The sequence below is a fragment of the Panthera uncia genome (assembly GCF_023721935.1).
Source record: "Panthera uncia isolate 11264 chromosome B2 unlocalized genomic scaffold, Puncia_PCG_1.0 HiC_scaffold_24, whole genome shotgun sequence".
Classification (NCBI taxonomy): domain Eukaryota; kingdom Metazoa; phylum Chordata; class Mammalia; order Carnivora; family Felidae; genus Panthera; species Panthera uncia.
Window position 1 is genome coordinate 19956132 of NW_026057580.1, and position 21055 is coordinate 19977186.

Sequence of the window (21055 nt, forward strand, 5' to 3'; positions counted from 1 at the left end):
ACAGTAACCATCAAGAAGTGTCACTCTAGAAAGAACAGAACTCCATCTCGCAGACCAAATAGTCTGCTGTGTTTCCAGGACACAATCTCAACCTCCCAAATATTGGACGTCCCTGTCCCATCATGGAAGAAGTGTAGCGTAAATATTAGGGTTCTTTCAGAGTGTTCTACCCTTCCCCTGCACTGATCCTGGGAACACATGGATGCAGAGTAAAAAGTGACAACTCTGGCCTCCACCCCTCTGGTCCTGAAGCACCGAGGGGACAGAGAACTTGGCATCCTCCAATCCCACTTGCATCACCAATGAGGAGTCAGTGCCCTGTTCCACAGATGTTTCCCCACTCTCTATCCCCGCCTGAAACACAGGCCACTCCATCTAGCCAACTGCTTAGCTAATGCCTGTGTACACACTGCCTACCAAATCTTGCCTTTAATATAATAAATGGGCCAAACAAATCATGACACACTATGAGACAGAATACCATTCAGCCAATGAAATCACATTTTAGAAAAATTATCACATTGCCCATTAATGATATGGGGAAATACTTAATTCATACCATTATGTGAAGAAGGTACATTGCCAAATATAATATGTAATTTATGGTCCCAATTTGAGGTTTAAAAAGCAAATACAGAGAGCCAAAGCATAAGAAACTCTTAAAAACTGAGAACAAACTGAGGGTTGATGGGGGGTGGGAGGGAGGGGAGGGTGGGTGATGGGTATTGAGGAGGGCACCTTTTGGGATGAGCACTGGGTGTTGTATGGAAACCAATTAGACAATAAATTTCATATATTGAAAAATAAATAAATAAATAAATAAAAATAAAAAGCAAATACAGCACCAGGGTGGCTCAGTTGGTTAAGCGTCTGACTTTGGCTCGGGTCATGATCTTGTGATTCATGAGTTTAGCCCCCCATCGGGCTCTCTGCTGTCAGCAAGGAGCTCACTTTGGATCCTCTGTCCCACTGTCTCTCTGCTCCTCCCCTGCTCACTCTCTCAAAATAAATAAATAAACTTTAAAAAAATGAAAAGCAAATACGGTATAGAGTGTACATATTATATATACAAAAACTGCTTAGGAAAAATGGATAGAAGATGAATCCAGAGGCACCTGGGTGACTCAGAGCGTCTGACTCTTGGTTTCGGCTCAGGTCATGATCTCATTGTTTCTTGAGTTCGAGCCCCACGTCGGGCTCTGTGCTGACAGCATGGAGCCTAATTGGGATCCTCTGTCTCCCTCTCTCTCTGCCCCTCCCCCCAGTCACACTGTCTCTGTCTCAAAATAAATAAACTTAAAAAAAAATAATATGCGTCCAACATGTTAGAAGTTATCTCCAAGCAGAGGGATTATGAATGATTTTTTTTTTTTACCTTTTTCTAAGTCTTTTCTGTATTTTCTAAATTTTCAACAATGAACACATATGATTTCATCAATATTATCTGAGAACTACATGTTGATGTACGTAAGTACAACTATAAACAGATAGTGATGGTGTCTGCATTGGGGGATGAAGCTAGCAGAGGCCAGGCCAAGGGGGTCCTTTCTTGCTGAGGTGGGAGACTTCCAGAAGTAGTTAAGGGACTTGAGGAAATCTCAGGAAGGCATGTTGCCAGGACCATTCTATTCTGGATCTGTTCACAGTAACCTAAATTAGCCTCTAGCCTGAGTTAAAGCTTTGGCACTTGGAATGCAGGACTACAGCCTGGCTAAGATGGCTGGCTGCCCCTCCACCTCAGCTCTGTCACTCCTTGATTCTATTGATGGTTTTCACATCTTTCCCACCCAGAAGGCCCTGGAAAGCAGAGTCAAGGAAAGTAGACCACAGATTCAAGCTCTCTGCCCCTGTCTTTTATATGCCATCCCAAGCATGGTATGTATGAGTAGGACTCATTTTGGAACATGTTAGAAAACGATGGAAAGAAAATTTTTAAAGGCAGAGCGTCTTAATTCTTCCATCCTATTAGGGTTTAAGTGAAAAATTAAAAAGAAGGAACTAGAGCATACATGTGTCCAGGAGTTTGGAGGAGCCTGATACTTCGTTACTGCTTTGTAAACTGGGGATAGACTCTGTTGACTATTAAGAAGCAACGCTTATGGGCATCTAGTGCCATCTGGTGGTAAATTCTTAGAAACAGCTATTTTTATTCCTTAGAGTATTTCATTTCACCTTAAGAGAGTCCAATAAGATTAATACATGGAAAATGAATGAGGGGAGTGAACAGAAAACAGTGGTAATGGGAACTGCTGAACAGCATAAAAATACAAGTACTTTAAAACATTCACTAGAAATTAGTTCTCAAAGCATAGTCCCCAGGCCAGTAGAATCAGCATTGCCTGAGAGCTCATTAGAAATGCAAATTACCAGACCCCCCCTTCAAACTTAGGGAGTTAGAGATGAAGTGGTTAGGGCTGAGCAATTTGTGTTGTAACAAGACTTCCAGGTGAGTCTGCTCCTGCATTCCTAAAACTGAAAACTGTAGCATTAAGCAACAAGTCAGGTAGCTCTTCCTGATGAAAATCCCACCTCTGTGTCCCCACGGGTCAACTAACAATCCTAAGAAGGGACAAGTAAGCAGAGACCTCTCCCTACCTTGCAGTGATGAGTGGGAGCTCCTGGCCACACCCTGCCAACCAAAAGCTTACGTTGTAGACCGGAGGGGATCCCACCACAGAGAGCGACTCCACCAGATTCCCACCTGGGCAAGCTGTTCCAGAATCTGCTTGGAAAACTAGACACCAATGATGTGATTGTTAGCAAGCAACTCAAGATGGAAGGCCCAGTGTGTGGGAGATCCCAACTGCAGATGCTGAGTTACTTAGGTCTCAACACATATTTAAAGCAGAGGTTCCTACCTATCTGCCACCATGAAAAGAAAAGGAAGAGTAGGTAGAAGGAGTCAGTTCATACCAAAAGGAAAATATAAGGGCATGGTTTAGGGAGACAAAAACAAATTCCATACCAAAGTCCATACCAACCCAGACAAACATCCCTCCCTAGGCTGTTGGAGGCACCCACACAGAGATAACCCATTGTCGTGTGGACTGCTACCCCTTCCTTCTTCCCTTTCCAAGGCCACTGGCAACTCCAGGAATGTACAGCTAATCTTCTTCAGGAACACTGAGCAAACAGACACATACTGGAGGTATGTGAGTGTTCATCAACAGCATGAGTCAGCATGTGTGCAGAAAAAGTGCAAGCTGTGAAACAGACTACTGTTAAAATCCTGATTTTGTACTTCCATTTGGCTAAATATAGTGTCTTTGTCTCCTCTGTAAAGTGGGAATCGCAATACATCAGTCTGCATGGCAGGGAGAGTTTAGTGAGGTGGCAGAATTTAAATGACCAGCACAATCTATTTTAATATCCTCTTCCCCTGGGTAAAGGATACCTTCTCCCCCAAGACTGTGCAATGGAGACATTGGACAGTGTAAAGGCAACATCTTGACATGCCCCATGCTTATTTAGCACAACATCAGGCACACAGTAGGTGCTCAATAAATGTTTATTTGCTCAGCAGGGTATAGTGTCATTGAAGGCTTGGCTCTGGTTTCCAGATTGCAATCTCCCCTATACCCCAGCTGCGTGATTTGGGACAAGATACTCAAACCCTCTTAGTTTTGGTTTCCTCATCTATAGAGTGGAGATAATAGGACCACTTCACAGGGTTCTGAGATCTAAATGAGAAGTAAATGGTAGCCACCGCTAGATAAAAGCAACTTTCACAGAGAAGATTAGGTGAGAGAATATAAAGTATGAAGTATGAATATTGGGCCCAATTGTATAGAGTTCATCTTGCCTTTAAATAATCCTCAAAGCAAAGTCATCACCAGCAGGGAACCTAGACAAAGTGGGAAAGAGGCAGCTTTACCCAAGCCACCCTGCCCTTCCTGCCTCCCTCTTCACCTCTCCCCTAGATGGTTCTATATACTGGAGCATCTGATGGCTAAAAGGTGGGGGCAGTGAGAAGGTGCTATAGATCCTGGGCTTCCCCTTGGGAGCAGGGAAAGAGTATCATCTAGTTCTGAGTTTCCCAGCTGGTGGGTTCAAGCACATGAAATATTGATCCCCTCAGCACTCTGGGAATCTAGATGGCATTTAGGGGGTCACCAGGCCCCAGCCAGTTGTCTTAGACCCCAAGAAATTCAAGTAATTATCCCAGCACACCGTGTGAATATTGTCATCGTCTAGATGTGCCATAACATGAATAGCGTTTGAAATAACTCAATCTGATCCAGATGCCCCAAAAACACTTAAACCAATGAAACAGGTAAGAGAATTCTGATGGGTGCCTGGGTGGCTCAGTCAGTTGAGCATCTGACTCTTGATTTTGGCTCAGGTCATGATCTCTTGGTAGTGGAATCGAGCCCTGCATCGGGCCTCACATTGCACATTGGGCCTGCTTGAGATTCTCATTCTCTCTCTCTCTCTCTCTCTCTCTCTCCCCCCCCCCCCCTCCTTCCTTCCCTTCCCCTCTCAAAAAAAAAAAAAACATGGAATTTTGAGGAGTATCATAAAGTGATGAGATTTCAGGGCTGAAAGTGAGTCCTCTTGCCACCCACCCCCAAGCTCTTCTGCCCTCAGCTCTGCAGTTTTCAGGCAAAAGACTAAAAAAGAGAAAAGGGAAAGTGAGCAAAAGTTGGAAGCCTGGGAGCTCCACCAGCCTCAATCAAACCCCTGATGAGCTCTTGGTCCCCAAGACTCGTGGGCAAGCAAGGCCAAGGGAGGTTACTGTGCCTAGGGGACCTCAAGGGGGATTTGATGGAGGAAAGGGCCAGCCAGGCCTGAGCTCTGAATGCTAAGTGGGAGGAATCTGGATGGGCAGAAAGCAAGACAAGCCTGTTCTCATGATGACAGTTACTCTCTCCCTTTATCTGAGTCTGCCTTGAAGGCATAAATGAGACCTTTAGCCCATTTATAGGGCAAGATATTACCTTGTTCCTTCCAGCACTTTGCATGACAGATATTAATTCATGGGGAGGTGGAGAAATCCTCCTGGACTAATAATAGTAATAATAACTGCTTATATTATTGAGCACTTACCATGATCTAGGACCAGTAATGACTTCATTACATTATACTTCAGTTAGCTTTCACAGTAATTCCATAAGATAGAGCCCTGATTGTGCCCATTTTACAGATGAGGAAACCAAGTCTTCTTAGCATAAAAGTGGTAAAGTTGGGGTAAGAGCACAGAAGCAAGAGCAAGCATTGGATAAATAGTAAAAAAAGGAATTAAAGAGATATAGGGAACAAAGATGCACAATCCCAAACCCATCTTCTTTCTAGAACCAAGGCAGACAAGATGGGAAATCATGTGTTCTCTCTGCATTAAGAGAAGAGCAGCCCCCAGCAGAAAAGTTTGAGGTTGGCATTTGACAGGCCCATTGACAAAAGCAGATTGAATGCTCACCTGTTATGTTTGTGTCCGCAATAATAATTTCATCCACATAGAACCCACTTGTCTCCTGAGACAGAGGGAGGAGGTCAATCTGATGAACCAACACAGAGGAGTTTGCCAGAGGCAGCTGGGAATACTTAGGGTGATGCACACAAGACTCCCAGAGGTCAATGCAAGTGAACTGCCAGCTGAAAAACAAGACCACAGGCGAAATGGACCTCTCTGTGTGCACCTGAGACCCTTTCCTGAAGAACCCAAGTTCACAGACCTGGGGGCCTGGGGACTGTGCAGCCAGGAGAGACACCCTAAGAAGTCCTACACCCAAACAGTCCTGTGTGCCCCAGGTACAAGCCTCCTGTCCAAGACAGGCTCGGCTCAGCCTGTGATATCACACAAGTGAGGCACACTTCAAGGCAATCGTTTGTTCATGACACTCAATGTCAGCATTTTCAAATTACAGTATAAATAGGTATCTTAGGCAGGTATATGTTAGGCTATAACCTCAGAGAAGACTAACATTCCTGGACACACTCAGGTTTAAAACCACCTACAAAACCCGTAAGAGTTATATGGAAAGAACACTGAATCAAGGGATCAAAGATGCATGAGTTTTATTCCAGAGTCTTTGCTTACTCGCTGTACGAATCTTAGTGACTCACAAATTCTCTGGGTCCCAATTTTTCTCATCTGTAATTTCAAGCAATGGTCTCTGAAATCTCTTCTAGGAGCACCTGGGTGGCTCGGTCAGTTAAGCGTCCAACTCTTGGTTTTGGCTTAGGTCATGATCTCACAGTTTGTGAGTTTGAGCCCCATGTCAGGCTCTGCACTGACAGCGCTTGGGATTCTCTCTCTCCCTCTCGCCCTCTCTCTCTCTCTGCCCCTCCCCTGCCCACTTGCTCTCTCTCTCTCAAAATAAACAAACATATAAAATAAAATAATAAAGTAAAATAAAATCTCATCAAATAAAGATCTCTCTTCCAGATATGTTCTATGATTCTATCCCTATGAAAAGTGTCAGAGCACTTCTAAAACGAATTCTATTCCTAACAATTAACCACTCTTAAACCTCTTAGTCAAATAAAATGAATTTGGAAGCTCTAGTTAGTATCTGAGTCCCAAGGGGCACCTAGGTGGCTCATTCAGTTAAGCCTCCGACTGCGACTCAAGTCCTGATCTCACTGTTGGTGAGTTCAAGCCCCACACCAGACTCGCTGCTGACAGCACAGAGCCTGGAGCCTGATTTGGATTCTGTGTCTCCCTCATTCTCTGCCCCTCCACCACAAATGCTCCCTCACTTTCAACAATAAACAAACATTGAAAAAAAATTTTTTTAACATCCAAGGCCCAAATTAAGAGATCGTTAGTACCTCACGTGGACCACTGTCCCCAAGAGAGCCAATGATCCCAGCTGGAAGAATTCCCACCACACCTCCCCAGATTCACTACCTGTTGGGAGTGGTCCCTATGAGACTCCAGTCACAGGTGGCGTTCTTCTTAACAAAGTTTTGAAAGTCAGTTGTGAAAACCATGGTCACCTTCAGGATGTTAGTCATGTGGCCTCTGTATGCAATGCACAACTATGGACACCAAATAAGCACATGAGTTCTGTTAGTGCAAGAAGCAGCCATTCAAGCAATGAGTAATGAAGGGAGTCCACCTCCCTAGAAGCCTGCCTCGTGTTGTGAGAGAGCCATCCCAGGCCCTCTACTCCCGAAGTTTACTAGTCTCACTAAAAAAAGACATAATCAGAATAAATTGTTATTTACTCCACAGAGAGTTATTAAATGCCTACCACTGGGCTAGGAAGTTCGGATTTTAGAGTATCTCCATGAGAAAAACCCCTATTCTGACCGGTTACCTATGCAACCTTGAGCAAGTCACTTACCCTCTCTGAGCTTCAGTTCCTTAACTCTAACTCACTGGCATCCTTGGTTTCTGAGTTCAATAAAATTGCCCCGAGGAGACTTTATAGCAAGGTTTTTCCACTGTTGACCTTTTGGACTGGATAATTCCTTTCTGTGAGGGGGCTGTCCTGTGCACTGTGGGATGTTTAGTGACAGCCCTAGAAACTAGCCACTGCATGCCAGTAACACTTCCCCAGGTGTGACAACCAAAAATGTCTCCGTAATTGCCAGCCTTTCCCAAGGAGGCAAAATTGTCCCTTTGGGAGCCTCTACTGTAGAGGAGGAGCCAAAAGATGCCCATCTAATCCCAGCTCCCACTGAAACTGATCAGAGATGGAGTTTCATTTTATTTATTTTGAAAGAGAACATGTGTGCAATTGGGAGAGGAGCAGAGAAAGAGGGGAGAGAGAGAATCCCAAGCAGGCTCTGCACGGTCAGCACAGAGCCTGACATGGGTCTCAAACCCATGGACCATGAGATCATGACCTGAGCCGAAATCAAGAGTCAGACTCAACTGACCGAGCCGCCCAGGTGCCTCTCGGAGATGGAATTTTGATGAGTATTGGAGAATGATATGATTTCAGGGATGAAAGAGAATCCTCTTGCCACCCACCCCAAGTACTGCCATGAGTTCAGCCACCCCCTTGGGCTCACTCAGGGGCCCAAAGAGCAAACAAGCTGCACTCTTTCACGAAAGATGGCAACGCTTGACACAAGGGATTGAAGTTATTCAAGAAGTGTGCTGGTCAATCCATCAGTAAACAAATAACTATAAATAACAGTAACTAGCATTAACTAGGTCCTAACCACTGCACACATTGGTAGATTATATCATGCAACCTTCAACACAATTCTAGACCCTACCATTACCCATTTTACAGAGGAGTAAACTAAAACAAGACACTGAGGACATATAGGGGGGTAGAGTCAAAATTCAAAACCAGATAGTCTGGAGGTGTCTGCGTGGCTCAGTTGGTTAAGTGTCCAACTTCAGCTCAGGTCATGATCTCATGGTTTGTGGGTTCCAGCCCCACATTAGGCTCTGTACTGACAGCTCAGAGCCTGGAGCCTGCGAAGGATTCTGTGTCATCTCCTCTCTCCGCCCCTCCCCTACTCGCGTTCTGTCTCTCTCTCTCTCTCGCAAAAATAAATAAACATTTTAAATTTTTAAATAAAAATTAAAAAATTATAAAATAAAACAAAATAGGTTGACTACAGAGTCTGCACTCCCGCCTAGTGAGCAAAGAAAATACTGGAGCTTATAAAAACGTCCATAGGTCTCACAGCTAAGACAAAGGCATCTAACTAATAAGAACCAGAAGTATCTGTTCACCACTTGAAACAGCAGGTAAGAAACCTGGAACCTCAGCCCACAATGCCTTGGGCAAATCATGGCAATCACTCTTTCATGCTCCTGCTTTGCCAATCTCAATGCCAGAGAATAATGCCAACCCCTCCCTACCCACTTCACCTGGCATCCTGATGGCTGCTACTTACGTGTGTGTACCGATCTAGCCAGTAGCCCTTCTGGGCAGCCGGGGGTGTTAGGACAAGGTGTCGAGGCTGGTGGAGGCTGAATCTCCCACAGTAGGGCTCTGTCGCACTGGTGAGGTCCCCCTCAAAGCTGGAACCTTCTGGACCTGGATGCAGATAAAATAGGAAGACAGGCATAAATGTTGAATAAGACAGCTTCTTGACATGTGTAGAGGGATTGGGTTATGAGTGCACCGTGACAGCAGCCCTTCAGCCCTCGGGTGAGCTGGGCCAGGCTTGGGCTTAAAGGCTCCTGCTGTTAAGAACCCCATTCTGCCTGCCACAGAGCATCAAACATCTATTACCATTTTCTGTATGTACCATGACATGAAAAACTGTTGAGAAGCAAAGAGACAAAGAATGCTGACTGGAATTTAGTTCACCTTAGCATTTTAAAAACATGCTCTCACATTTTTAGAATTTGCTAAGACGACTATTTCACGTAACAACTTCTTTATTTGGATACAATTTGGGGCGCCTGGGTGGTTCAGTCAGTTAAGCATCTGACTCTGTTTCAGCTCGGATCATGACCTCATGGTTTTGTGAGTTCGAGCCCCATGTTGGGCTCTGCGCTGACAGTGTGGAGCCTGCTTGGGATTCTTTCTCTCTCTCCATCTCTGGCCCTTCCCACTGCTCACACTGCTCTGTCTCTCTCAAAAATAAACAAAAAAAATTTTTGAATTAAATAAGATATGCCATTTTAGGGATTTTGTTCCCGCATGCGTGGTTTGCCTTCCCCCACTGTATGGAATGGGTAGTACTGAGCTCCACCTGACAGCTCACCGTGAATGCCTTCTCTTTCTCTGGCACCCACACCAAGGAGCTTCCTCCCACGTGTGTAATCACTCTCTTGGCCACTCAGTGTCCAAATCCACTTTCCATATCTTTTCTTGACTCTGGTGGCAGGAAATGAAGATTGTTCCCATTTTACAGAATAAAGAGAGAAGACCATGGTAGAGAAGAGGATCTGCATTTGTCAAGCCAAGGACAGCGCATACCTTGTTCAAATCCAAGCCAGAGTAGGATGTTGGCAGAAAGGGGTTCCAGTTGGCATTTGACTGCAAGTAACTTCTCAATGGCTACTTGAATCTGTTTTAAAAAAAACAAAACTATCAAGGGGCGCCTAGGTGGCTCAGTTGGTTAAGCATCCGACTTTGGCTCAGGTCATGAACTCGTGGTTTGTGAGTTCAAGCCCCATGTCAGGCTCTGTGCTGACAGCTCAGAGCCTGGAGCCTGCTTCAGATTCTGTGTCTCCCCCTCTTTCCGCCCCTCCCCCACTCATGCTCTGTCTCTCTCAAAAATAAGTAAACATTAAAAAAAAAAAGTTTTTTTTAAAACTGTCAAGAGTTTATACAGTGGGGATAAAGACACCCGCCCCCAGTTCCCCCACCTGTCATTATTGAAAGAAGTTTCCCACCTGATGGGCTGTGGCATTTTCAGGGACTGGCTGGCTAGAGATATTGTCCCACGTAAGGAAGAAGTTCCTTCTGCCAGACAGAGTCAGCATCTAAAATGTCAAGTGACAAGACTGAATGACATATGCTAATCAAGCCAGAGAAACTCAGGATATATCTCCTCTGCTTGCTATCTCCTTTTATTTATAATTTCAATTTTGTCTAAACTCACTATCACCTAGAGATATCTAGGGATCAAGTGTCATCACCGAATGGAAACGTTCCCATGTCTATCCCCCTGTTCATCCGTTCCCCTTCTTTTCTGTAGGGTGCCAGACTTAAATGTTCCCACTGAATGGCCTCCTTTCAGCCCTTCTCACCCATCACTCTTTCCAGGGGGTGGCCTGGTGGGCAAGAGCAGCCACATGGCACGCCACACTCTCTCAGACGCTTATTCAGTCTCTGCTTTGCTGCTAGCATGTTCCCTGACAGGCACGTTATACTTTTATTATGAAGTAAGATCTATCCTCTTATATCACTTGCTCTTTTCTACTTCACTCTGTGGTTATTTGTGTACATGTTTTACTATTAGACTGTAAGCTTCAAAAGCAGAGTCCATATTGACTCATCTTTGTACACCAAAAAGTGAATTGAAAGTACGCTGAGATAGTTCAACAAAAATATGGGGCACATCTGAGAGACCCGAAAACCTTGACCTTTACAAAGTCGATGTAGAAAACACCATCTTTCCCTATGGGTAAATAGGGCCTGAATCTGTAAAAGCAATGGGATCTTGTCTGTGTACACATATGTACATGCCTACACAAGTGTGTATGTTTGGAGGACCGTATCTCTACACTGGGGAAAACATTTCCAAAAGAGGACTTACCTGGAAACTTGACCATGAGTAAAGTTATATTCATAATAAGACTTTGCGTTTTCTTCTTAGATGTCTTCACAACCCCTATTGGATAGATATCCTATCTCATGGGGAGCAGAGTTATCATTACATCTCAAGTCTCCTGGCTCCCAGCTAGTGATCCTTCCACTAGACAAGACTATGCTCCTTCCATAGTTCAGCCCCTGACTCTAACCCCACAGGACAAGGAAGAGACACAAACCTGGATTTCCGGAAGTCTCTGGGCACGGATTTGGATCTGATGCTTCTCCCGGAGGTAAGTGCTGACCACAGCGGGGTTCAGCCAGGTGTTGTGGATCTGGACACCAATTCTCATTCCCCTGCTGGGGACTCTCCCATAATGCTCTGCTTCCAGGTAGTACCTGGTGCCACCAACCAGCTCTAATTTAGGAGTCTTCCGCTGCCAGGTCCCTTCATTCCCATGATGCTCCCAGGCGTCAAACCAGTCAGCAGTGCCCACGCTGATGGAGGCCACTTTCACCTGTGGCCCAATAAGCATGTCACTATCAGAACTATGAAGCTTATGAGCATTTTTTTTCTCAATTAGCAAATGTCTGGACAGCTACGAATAGGGTCTTCAGAATGGTCTGCTTTTCCAACAAGTTAGCTCAGTCACGCTGATGTCTGTGGTTGTATACAATCCTCCACTCCCCCCTCTGTCTCTCTATCAAACTGTATTCAGATGAGGCTGGATGGGCCATGTATAGAGCAGAGAGAGCCAACCTGGAAACCTGGCTTTACATGATACTATGGACAAAATAGTTCTAAGCCATTTGAGAAACCTAGAAGGACTTGACCACATCAGAATCTATGATGTTTCTCTAGCCAATCAGCAAAGCAATTTCATAGAAGCATGTTAATAATTTGAGGGGGAAATGTGGTTCTTTGTCAATGGCACTATTGAATTTTGGCTTTTTGTTAGAAGCAGTTTTTGAGAGAGAGAAAGCAAGCATGAGCAGAGGAGGGGCAGACGGAGGGAGAGAGAGAAGGAGAGAGAAGGAGAGAGAGAGAGAAAGAGAGAGAGAGAGAGAGAGAGAGAGAGGGGGAGAGAGAGGGAATCTTTTAAGTGGTTCCATGCCCAGTGCAGAGCCCAACACAGGGCTCGATCTCACGAACTGTGAGATCATGACCTGAGCTGAAATCAAGAGTTGGACACAGCCGACTCAGCCACCCAGGCACCCCAAGCACTTTTTCTTATTCTTCAAAGCTGATCAGGGAATTCCTAAAGAAGACTGGCTACATCTCTACCCAAAAATCAGTGCAAAAGGCACAAGCTTTAGAATCAGACAGATAGGAGTTTGAGCCCTAAATATGCCTCTTATGACCCAAGTGACCCTGGATTGGCCACTTCCAAACCTCAATTTCCTTATCTGGAAAATGGAGATAAATATACTCAGCTCACAGAGATGCTGTGAAGATTAGAGACAAGGTATATAAAATGCAGCTTAATGCCTGGCTTCGAGTAAGTGCTTAATGAATGTGCCAACACATTCAACCAAATTCATTTTCAACAATTAAAATCATATCAATTAGGTCTCAATTTTTTTAAATTAACAAAAAATAAGCCCATTCCCTCCACAAAACAAAACATTAAAATCCCTGGTTGCTTAGTGGCATGTTACAACTATTAGTAGAATATGAGAGCTTTAGTAATTTTTTTACTAAAAAAATTTTTTTTTTTTTTTTTTTTTTTTTTAAGAATGAAAGACTGGGGACAAGAAAAGGAAAGTAAGAGGAAGGTGAATACCTTGGTCCTTGGGTCCTCTGACTGACTGAGGTACAGGGAAGCTTGATCATCAGCCTGGACCCAGAAAGTGTAATTATTGGTCTCTGGAGCCACAAAGAATCCACTGAGCCGTGCTCTGGAAAGCAGAGAAACACAGAGAAGTGAGAGCAACCAATGCCTGAATCACTGACCCGACAAGTGGGTGCCCTTGTACGTTGTTTTTCTTTATGGCAATGAGGAAGAAACACGGGACTCTTGTGCCACAGGAGTGGCCAGAGTACTCTGTAAACAGCTATTCCCGTGGCACCTGCTAATCATTCTCTCAACACATCTCTTCACAGTGGCCATGACTACCTTCACAGTCATGTACCTTTGGGAAAGTTGCAGCCGCAGCATGGGACTGTCTGGAGGCTTAGCATTTACTAACAGCTAGTGGATTGTAGGGGCTCAATCAATAGAAATATTATTCTTATTATTAGAAATAAAGAGATCACCAGTAAGAATTTGCTCTGACTTGTTCCAGAACCTTGGTTTCTTGTCTCCTACTCCAACATATCATACTTCATGAGGTATATTAGATCACTCCTCTGGCTAAAGTCAGTTATTAGCTGCATCACATGTGTGCATATGCATAGCTGTAAGTGGCAATCACAAATTAGCAAACGTGTTTCCTGTTGAATAATCTTACGTGACTTGTGGACAACACTGCAGTTCTTTATGAAGGGGGTAAAGTGATAGGCTTAAAATAACCTCAAATAATGTTAAGAAAAGCTTCTATTTTATCTCCCTCATGGTCAACATCAAGGTCATAGAAGCAGGTGTTTATGTGAGGTTTCATAGACTGGTGGCTCTCTTTAAAATATATTCCTATGGGTGAAGAAGGATATGTGCATAATGAAGCATGGTAGACTTGTGGAGAAATCACAAGACTTGAAATCAGAAAAAATCAGAGCTTAGTTCTGCTACTTGATAATTGTATATATTAGATAATTTTCTAACATTAGAAAAGCACTTTACCTATCAGGGACTATAGTTCCTCATCTGCAAACTAGACCTATAAATACATCTTTGGTTGTGGCATCTCATGAACTAACTTGTCTTCAAAGGCCTAGAGCATAGTAATAAGTCAATATATATCAGTTGAACTGAATAAGATCAGGAGACACACTGGATACACTGAGGAATGTCAGGACATGCTGTCTTGCCTTGCTCTGTTGGCTGAATGTGCACATGACAAGGCTGGTCATTCCTCAAGATAATGACCTTGCTCTCAACCTTCTATTCTTGGTGTTGTTAATGTTTGTTTATTTTTGAGAGAGAGAGACAAAGATAGAGACAGAGACAGAGCATAAGCAGGAAAGGGGCAGAGAGAGAGAGGGAGACAGAATCTGAAGCAGGCTCCAGGCTCTGAGCTGTCAGCACGGAGCCCAATGCAGGACTCAAACTCACAAGCCGTGAGATCATGACCTGAGCCAAAGTCAGACGCTTAACCAACTGAGCCACCCAGGTGCCCCTCGACCTTCTAAACCTCTTTGAACACAATGTTGTGTTTAATGTAGGTTATCAGTAAATAATTTTTAATTGTTTGAAGGTCTACTAATTAAATGTTATCTCACAAAAAGAGGGCAGATTTGCTCTGAGTTTACCAGAAACCTCAATACCTACAGAGAGTATTTTTCTAATTAAATATTATGGCCCACAGAGAAAAATCCACTAAATGTGTCAACAATTCCAAATTAACAGACATAACCTACAACTTTGAAGAAGGTTGCAGGCAATTTTATGAAACATAAATGTTTAATGTTTAAGATAAACTCGTGACCTTAGTAGTAGAGACAGATATGGCTAAGTAATGATCAAACTATCTCAATAAATACCAAGAATATTTTCTGAAAATCATTTTGAAAATAACTGCTTTAAAACAGTTAAATATAATAAATTTAAAGCAGATAAATATAATAATTTATCAATTAATATGCCAATTTTTTAATTTAAAATCTTTGAATTGTAAAGAAATGAAGGACAAAGAGAATGGAAAGAGTTACTCTGATTTGTGGCTCCTCCAAATGGCAGTTAAAGAGACACTCCATGCAGGAGGTACATACAGTCAAATGTTCTTTTGTATTTTGAGGTGGTCTCTCTCCTTAACACTCCCCCCACACACTGAATATAGCTGAAAGGTTTTCCTTTGAACAGTATTGATGATTCTCAGAAACCATGATAAAGATGTATCATTACATGCCACAAGGGACCACAACAATTGCCACTTTAAAACTATGCATTGGTGGTTAAATACCCAGTTAGTAAGGCTTCTGGGACAAGAGACTATTCTGTTCACAGATTTTCTTCCCTACTTGGCTTCTTCAAGGTCTGAGATTCCCTGAACAGGGAACAAAGTCTTTCATTCCACAGCTGAGTTGAAATTTCAAATGGCCAAATCCTTGGAGGAAGGCACAGAATGGCTGGAATTCACATTCAGGGGTCATGACCAACCTCTTTGAGAGGAGGTTTGGAAAGAGAAGAAATCCATCACACTGTCAAGGATCCATCCCTCTGTATGTACACTGAGAGCACACTAAGGAAACAGTGTGTCTAAGCAATTCTCAACTTTTTATATTTTTAAGACCACTTTAGGAAACTACACATTTCAGCCAGGTCCTTGAAGTGATTAAGAATATTCACAGCAACACTAACAGGAATACCATAATCACATTGCCGTCACTGCTACAGAAAACAATGCCCATAATAGCTTCCCCTGCTATTCACCAGCCACTGGGTTGACCTTTGGCACTGAGTAGTTGTTCCAGCAGACATGCTTGCTTTCCAGCCTTTGCTCCCTCATATGACCAGAAAGCATATGCTTGCTTCTTTCTTTGGCATCAGCCAGATGTTGGTTTCATGTCTTAGCCACGTACCTACAGCAAGTTTTACGGTGCTCTCATCCAAGTACCCTGGCTTACCCAGATTAATGTTCCAATTACTAGTCATATCCAAAGCAGACTATAAACTGACTTGTAGAAAATATAAATTTTACCTATTGATCAAAATTCAGCATGTACCTAAAAAGGCTTGTGCTATACCAGCATGACCACCACCAGTTGAGAATATTGATCAAACTGTTGTTGAGTTGGTGGCTGTTAGAGTTTTTCCCCTGGAAACCTCATTGCTTACCTATCTCCTGGTCTCACCTAGGTTAGTAAAGACACTTTTGATATAAACTCCCACTTTTCCTACAGCATACCTGAAGGGTTGCCCTTCTTTTGACCAAAATCCAAATGGAGAACTGGCATTAGGGACAATCTGCCACCAGTACCCAGAAGTGGCTGCAGTCAGATCCAAGCCCTCAGCAGCATCTCCAACTTCAAAAAGCAGCCCTCGATTGCCTGTAAGACAAGTATACCTCAGAAACATCAGAGGACCTTCATCCTCCATTTGGGGAAATACTTTACCTCAGATAACACAGTGAAGATGATCCAGCTACTATCTACAGAGGTGAGTCAACTGAGACCCAGATGTTGCAGTCATGTGAGAGGTTTTATAGATAACACAAATGTTCCAGAAAGCCGAAAATATTGCTTGGTGTAGGATTTAGCCTCTTGGAAAGATACACTTGATAAAAAGCAATGATAAAAAAAAAAATTGGGAAATATTTTCAAGGGACCAGAGACAAGTAGGGAGTCTTTTTTAATGAGAGTGTCAGGGAAAGAGAAACAGTCCTGTGGAGAATTGACAGAGCAAACAAATGCTGTGATGGAGTACAGAAGGACAACATGAACTTGGGCTCTGACTTATCTTGTTCAGGAGAGAGTTTCAGTATTTTAAGGTCTAGTTCAACCTGGGAATACTATTCCCTACAACCCTTTGTTCCCAGAAAATTGGCAATCCTTAAATTTTTTCACGTAACGGCCCCAATTTGTGGACTCACACATGGAACAAATTACGTGCCATACAGCTATGATGTGATATTTTTAATGATATTTTACTTACTAATTTGTGTTTTATATTAAGCAAACTCTGACACCAGAGGTACACGTACAATCAATATTGCATACTAACTTGGACTGCGGGTGCCACTATGGAATCATACATGTGTGGATTCAGATTCCAGCTTTGCCACTTACTAGACCTGTGGCTTTGAGCAAGCAAACTGCTTAATGCCTTCATTCTCTGAGCATCAAAATGGGGTCAATAATAGAGATAACGCACTAAAGACTAAGGGAGATTGAGTTATACATCAATTGTATCTCAATAAACCTGGGGGGAGGGGGAATGAGTCAATTTGACAATTCTGGCAAAAAAAAAAAAAAAAGACTTAGGGAGTCTAAACTATATATACAAAGAGCCTGAAATATGGTAAGTATTCAGTAAAGGATAGCTGCGGTAATTATTATTATTTTAAACTACTACTGTTGTTCCCTGTTAAATCCAACAAAAAAAGGAAGTAGAACAGGAACAAGCAGAAAAATAAGAGCGTATTTAATCTACTACTTGGATTTGTGGATAACTGTTGTGATGTCTGCCCTGTGCATGGAAAGATGTTCTGGGCAACCCTGTCCTCCACTCAGGAGACCAGATGCACCACCACCACCATCTTGGCTGTAACAGCCAGTTGTTGCCAAATGTGCCCTGGGGACCACTGAGAACCACTGCTTTACGCAGTAATTTGCCCTACTTTCATAGAAGAAACTTCAAAAGGTCTTCATAAAGGACGTTAACTCCCAAGAACAGCTGCATTCAGCTAATTATCCTACCACTACCCAAGCAGCTAAAGCACTGAACGAGGGGAGAGCTCTCTATTTCCTGACAGGAAACACACATTCTCTCCAGCACTTGCTTCAGTAGTTTTGTTCCCTTGGATGGGAGCTCTCCTTGAGTAAAAACTGCAGATCTGGGACCTGAAGAATGCTCAAGCCAAAGCTTTTGCATGCATTTTCACACTCGAATGGCCTTTCTTTAGAAAGGTTTCTCCCCCTGCTGGGTTACTTTCCCTGTAAGTGCCGAACTTCTGGAGTTGAGCTCACTGTCTGTGGTTTCACCATGAAGTCAGCCCCTTATGGGGCAGGTAAGGAATAGAGACGTGCAGCCTGTGGTTCCAGGCTACATAACACACCAACCTCCCTTAGTCCCTAACTACGCTTGAGCTTGCAGTTCTAACGCTCACCAGAAAAGTGTTCCAATGATGCACTTTTAAGCTGCAGCCCTGAGGCAGAAGCTTTACACAGAAAGGAACAAGTAGAATCTGCCACCTTGCCTCCCCCATTTCTGCCCACTTCAGGCATAAACTTGAGGCAAAGGCATGATACATCACTACTTTTCAAAGAAGCAGACAGTCACCCACAGGGAAGAAGAAACAGCATTTAAATGCACCCCACTCTGCCCCACTCCCTGGCCTTGTCTAGTGCTGCTGTTATGGGCACAGGAGAGGACACTCTAATGCTCTGGTCTTCTTAGCCAATGGGCTCACAGCTGACCACAGTATGGAGTGAGGCAGCTTTGGGGTTTCCACCAGTAGCTACAGCAATGTCTTGATTGCAGTTATATTTTTTTTTAATTTTTTTTTAACATTTATTTACTTTTGAGAGACAGAGCATGAGTGGAGGATGGGCAGAGAGAGAGGGAGACACAAAATCCAAAGCAGGCTCTAGGCTCTGAGCTGTCAACACAGAGCCTGACATGGGGCTCGAACTCATGGACCGAACCATGAGATTATGACCTGAGCTGAAGTTGGATGTTTAACCGACTGAACCACCCAGGTGCCCCTTTTGCAGTTGTACTTTATGTATCAGGTCTCCCCTGAACCCCACTGGCCATTTGGTTGGGAACAGAAGTGCAGGGTCACTAAACATCAGAACAAAGCCAAGAAGCTCTCTGAAAGGAAAGTCCTCACAGTGGTATCACAGGCCCAGAGCTCACTGAGCTAACCAGTCAAACTGCTGAGAAAGCAAACACTTATTTCCACTTCCCGGCTGCTCCTGGTGGTAACTAGAGGCCATTGTACAACGTCCTTACCTGCCTGAGGAGCAGTGAGTCTTGCACCTTTTCCTGGAGCCCTAGTGGTACATTCAATCTTCCTGGGAGACACATGTCTAATATCACACGGAATGCCTGGGGAGAATTTTTTTAATTAGATAAATGGAGAGAGAGAGAGAGAGGTATATAGGTGTGAGGCAGGACAACATGACCATCCTGAAGTAGACAGGCTCCTATTCTAAGGTAATGAACTGGATGTGAGTAATATAGCAAAAGTTGTCCCCACCAAGTGAAGGAGGCCAGGAAAGGGAGAGTGTAAGGCAACGGGGCATAGGGCAGCTTCCAGTAATTAGAAAGAAAACAAGGCAATGCGGTGCCATTCACTGAGAATGCACAAGCCTCGGCTGAGTGTGGGAGAGTAAAGGTGACGTGAGATTGTGAGGATGTTTTCCTGCATCCTTGGTATCACCAGCCAGAAGAGCCTCCCACCTGGCAGAATAAAAGGTTCTAGATGGGTACCACAAAAGGATTTCCCAAGATGGAATTCCAGAAGAATCTGCATAGCAAATGCCTGCCCAATCCAGGTTATCAAGAGGACTAAGGAGAAGGGTGGGGAGAGGGGTGGCCTTTCAGTAGAAGTGGACCCTTCTGAAGACACAGCTCTACCTTTCCCTTCTCTTCATTCCCAGGATGAGGACACCCGAGGGAATTACCCATGAATTTTTTTATTTTTTATTTAAATCCAACTTAGTTAACATATAGTGTAATAATGATTTCAAGAATAGAATTTAGTGATTAATCACTTACTTATAATACCCAGTGCTCATCCCAACAAGCGTCTTCCTTAATGCCCATCGCCCATTTAGCCCATCCCCCCCACCCTCCACCCCTCCAGCAACACTCAGTTTGTTCTGTATTTAAGAGTCTCTTATGGTTTGTCTCCTTCTCTGTTTTTATCATATTTTTCTTTCCTTCCCCAATGTTCATCTATTTTGTTTCTTAAATTCCACTTATGAGTGAAATCATATGATATTTGTCCTTCTCTGACTTGTTTCACTTAGCATAATACCCTCCAGTTCCATCCACGTTGTTGCAAATGGCAGGATTTCATTATTTTTCATTGCCAAGTAATATTCCATGGTGTGTGTGTATTTATATACAACATCTTCTTTATCCACCCATCAGTCGATGGACATTTGACTTTCTTCCACAACTTGGCTATTGTTGATAGTGCTGCTATAAACATTGGGGTGCATTGCCCCTACAAATCAGCATTTTTGTATCCTTTGGATAAATACCTAGTAATGCAATTGCTGGGTCATAGGGTAGTTTTATTTTTAATTTTTTGAGGAACCTCTATACTGTTTTCCAGAGTGGCTGCACCAGTTTGGGAATTGCTGTAAACTAGGAGTATGTCCATAGACGGTCCCTACAGGACTACAATCCCACCTAGTCTCAAACAAACAGATAAAATACCTTAGGGCAGGATGGCATAATGAGTCAGAAGAGGCAAAAATTTCTTCTCCCCACTCACTGCATGCCATAAGAGACACATAATCTCCTACAGCATTTAAACTATGAACTATTTTCAGCCATTCTAACTTGGTTACCTGCAATGGTAACCCGGACAGGATTGTCAAAGAAGTCTCCCGTAATTATAATGTCTGTTTTTCCCCCAAGGCTCCCAGATTCTGGAAACACAGATAGTATTTCTGCAAAAGAAAAAAAAAAGTAAGCTTCTGAACATAGAATATAGAATGTGACCCAGATAATATAATAATAGAAGGCTATCATTAATGTATTCCTTACTTTAACTTTCTAAGACCAGCAATGGTTGGAAGTTTTTCTAGTGATAGTCACTTAAAATGCATATAATAAGGACTTACCTATAACAATATGTATAATACATATAATACAGGATCAATATTTCAAAGGAAGGGGAGATGCAGTCACTCATGCTAATAGCAGAAATCCTTACATACCATGATGCTTTCTTAGGAAACCTGTCACCAGATCTCAAGTATTCAATTTACAAGTCACAGAACAGTAGGTTTTATGTTATGGAGGAATCAGCTTTGGATGCACCAGGCCAAGCCTTGGTTCACCTGTATGAGTTTGCAGTTTGCTCTAAGCAAGAGAATGAATTGCACCATCTTCAGGAGCCTTGCCCTCCTTCCATCCCACATGCTCTCCTCCCTGTGTACA

At 43.3% G+C, this 21055-nt stretch overlaps 1 protein-coding gene across 1 annotated transcript in view; it reads right to left on the minus strand.

Moving 5' to 3' along the window:
• Positions 1-21055, minus strand: part of PKHD1 (PKHD1 ciliary IPT domain containing fibrocystin/polyductin) — a 483789-nt gene that overhangs the window by 441962 nt on the left and 20772 nt on the right. The window contains exons 11-21 of the mRNA XM_049653801.1: positions 20461-20562; positions 18890-18985; positions 16122-16263; positions 12902-13016; positions 11357-11635; positions 10259-10348; positions 9840-9930; positions 8806-8948; positions 6851-6981; positions 5417-5592; positions 2596-2734 (exon numbers count right to left, since the gene is read on the minus strand). Coding sequence (XP_049509758.1) covers positions 2596-2734; positions 5417-5592; positions 6851-6981; positions 8806-8948; positions 9840-9930; positions 10259-10348; positions 11357-11635; positions 12902-13016; positions 16122-16263; positions 18890-18985; positions 20461-20562 — 1504 coding nt within the window. The remainder of the gene's footprint in view (positions 1-2595; positions 2735-5416; positions 5593-6850; positions 6982-8805; positions 8949-9839; positions 9931-10258; positions 10349-11356; positions 11636-12901; positions 13017-16121; positions 16264-18889; positions 18986-20460; positions 20563-21055) is intronic.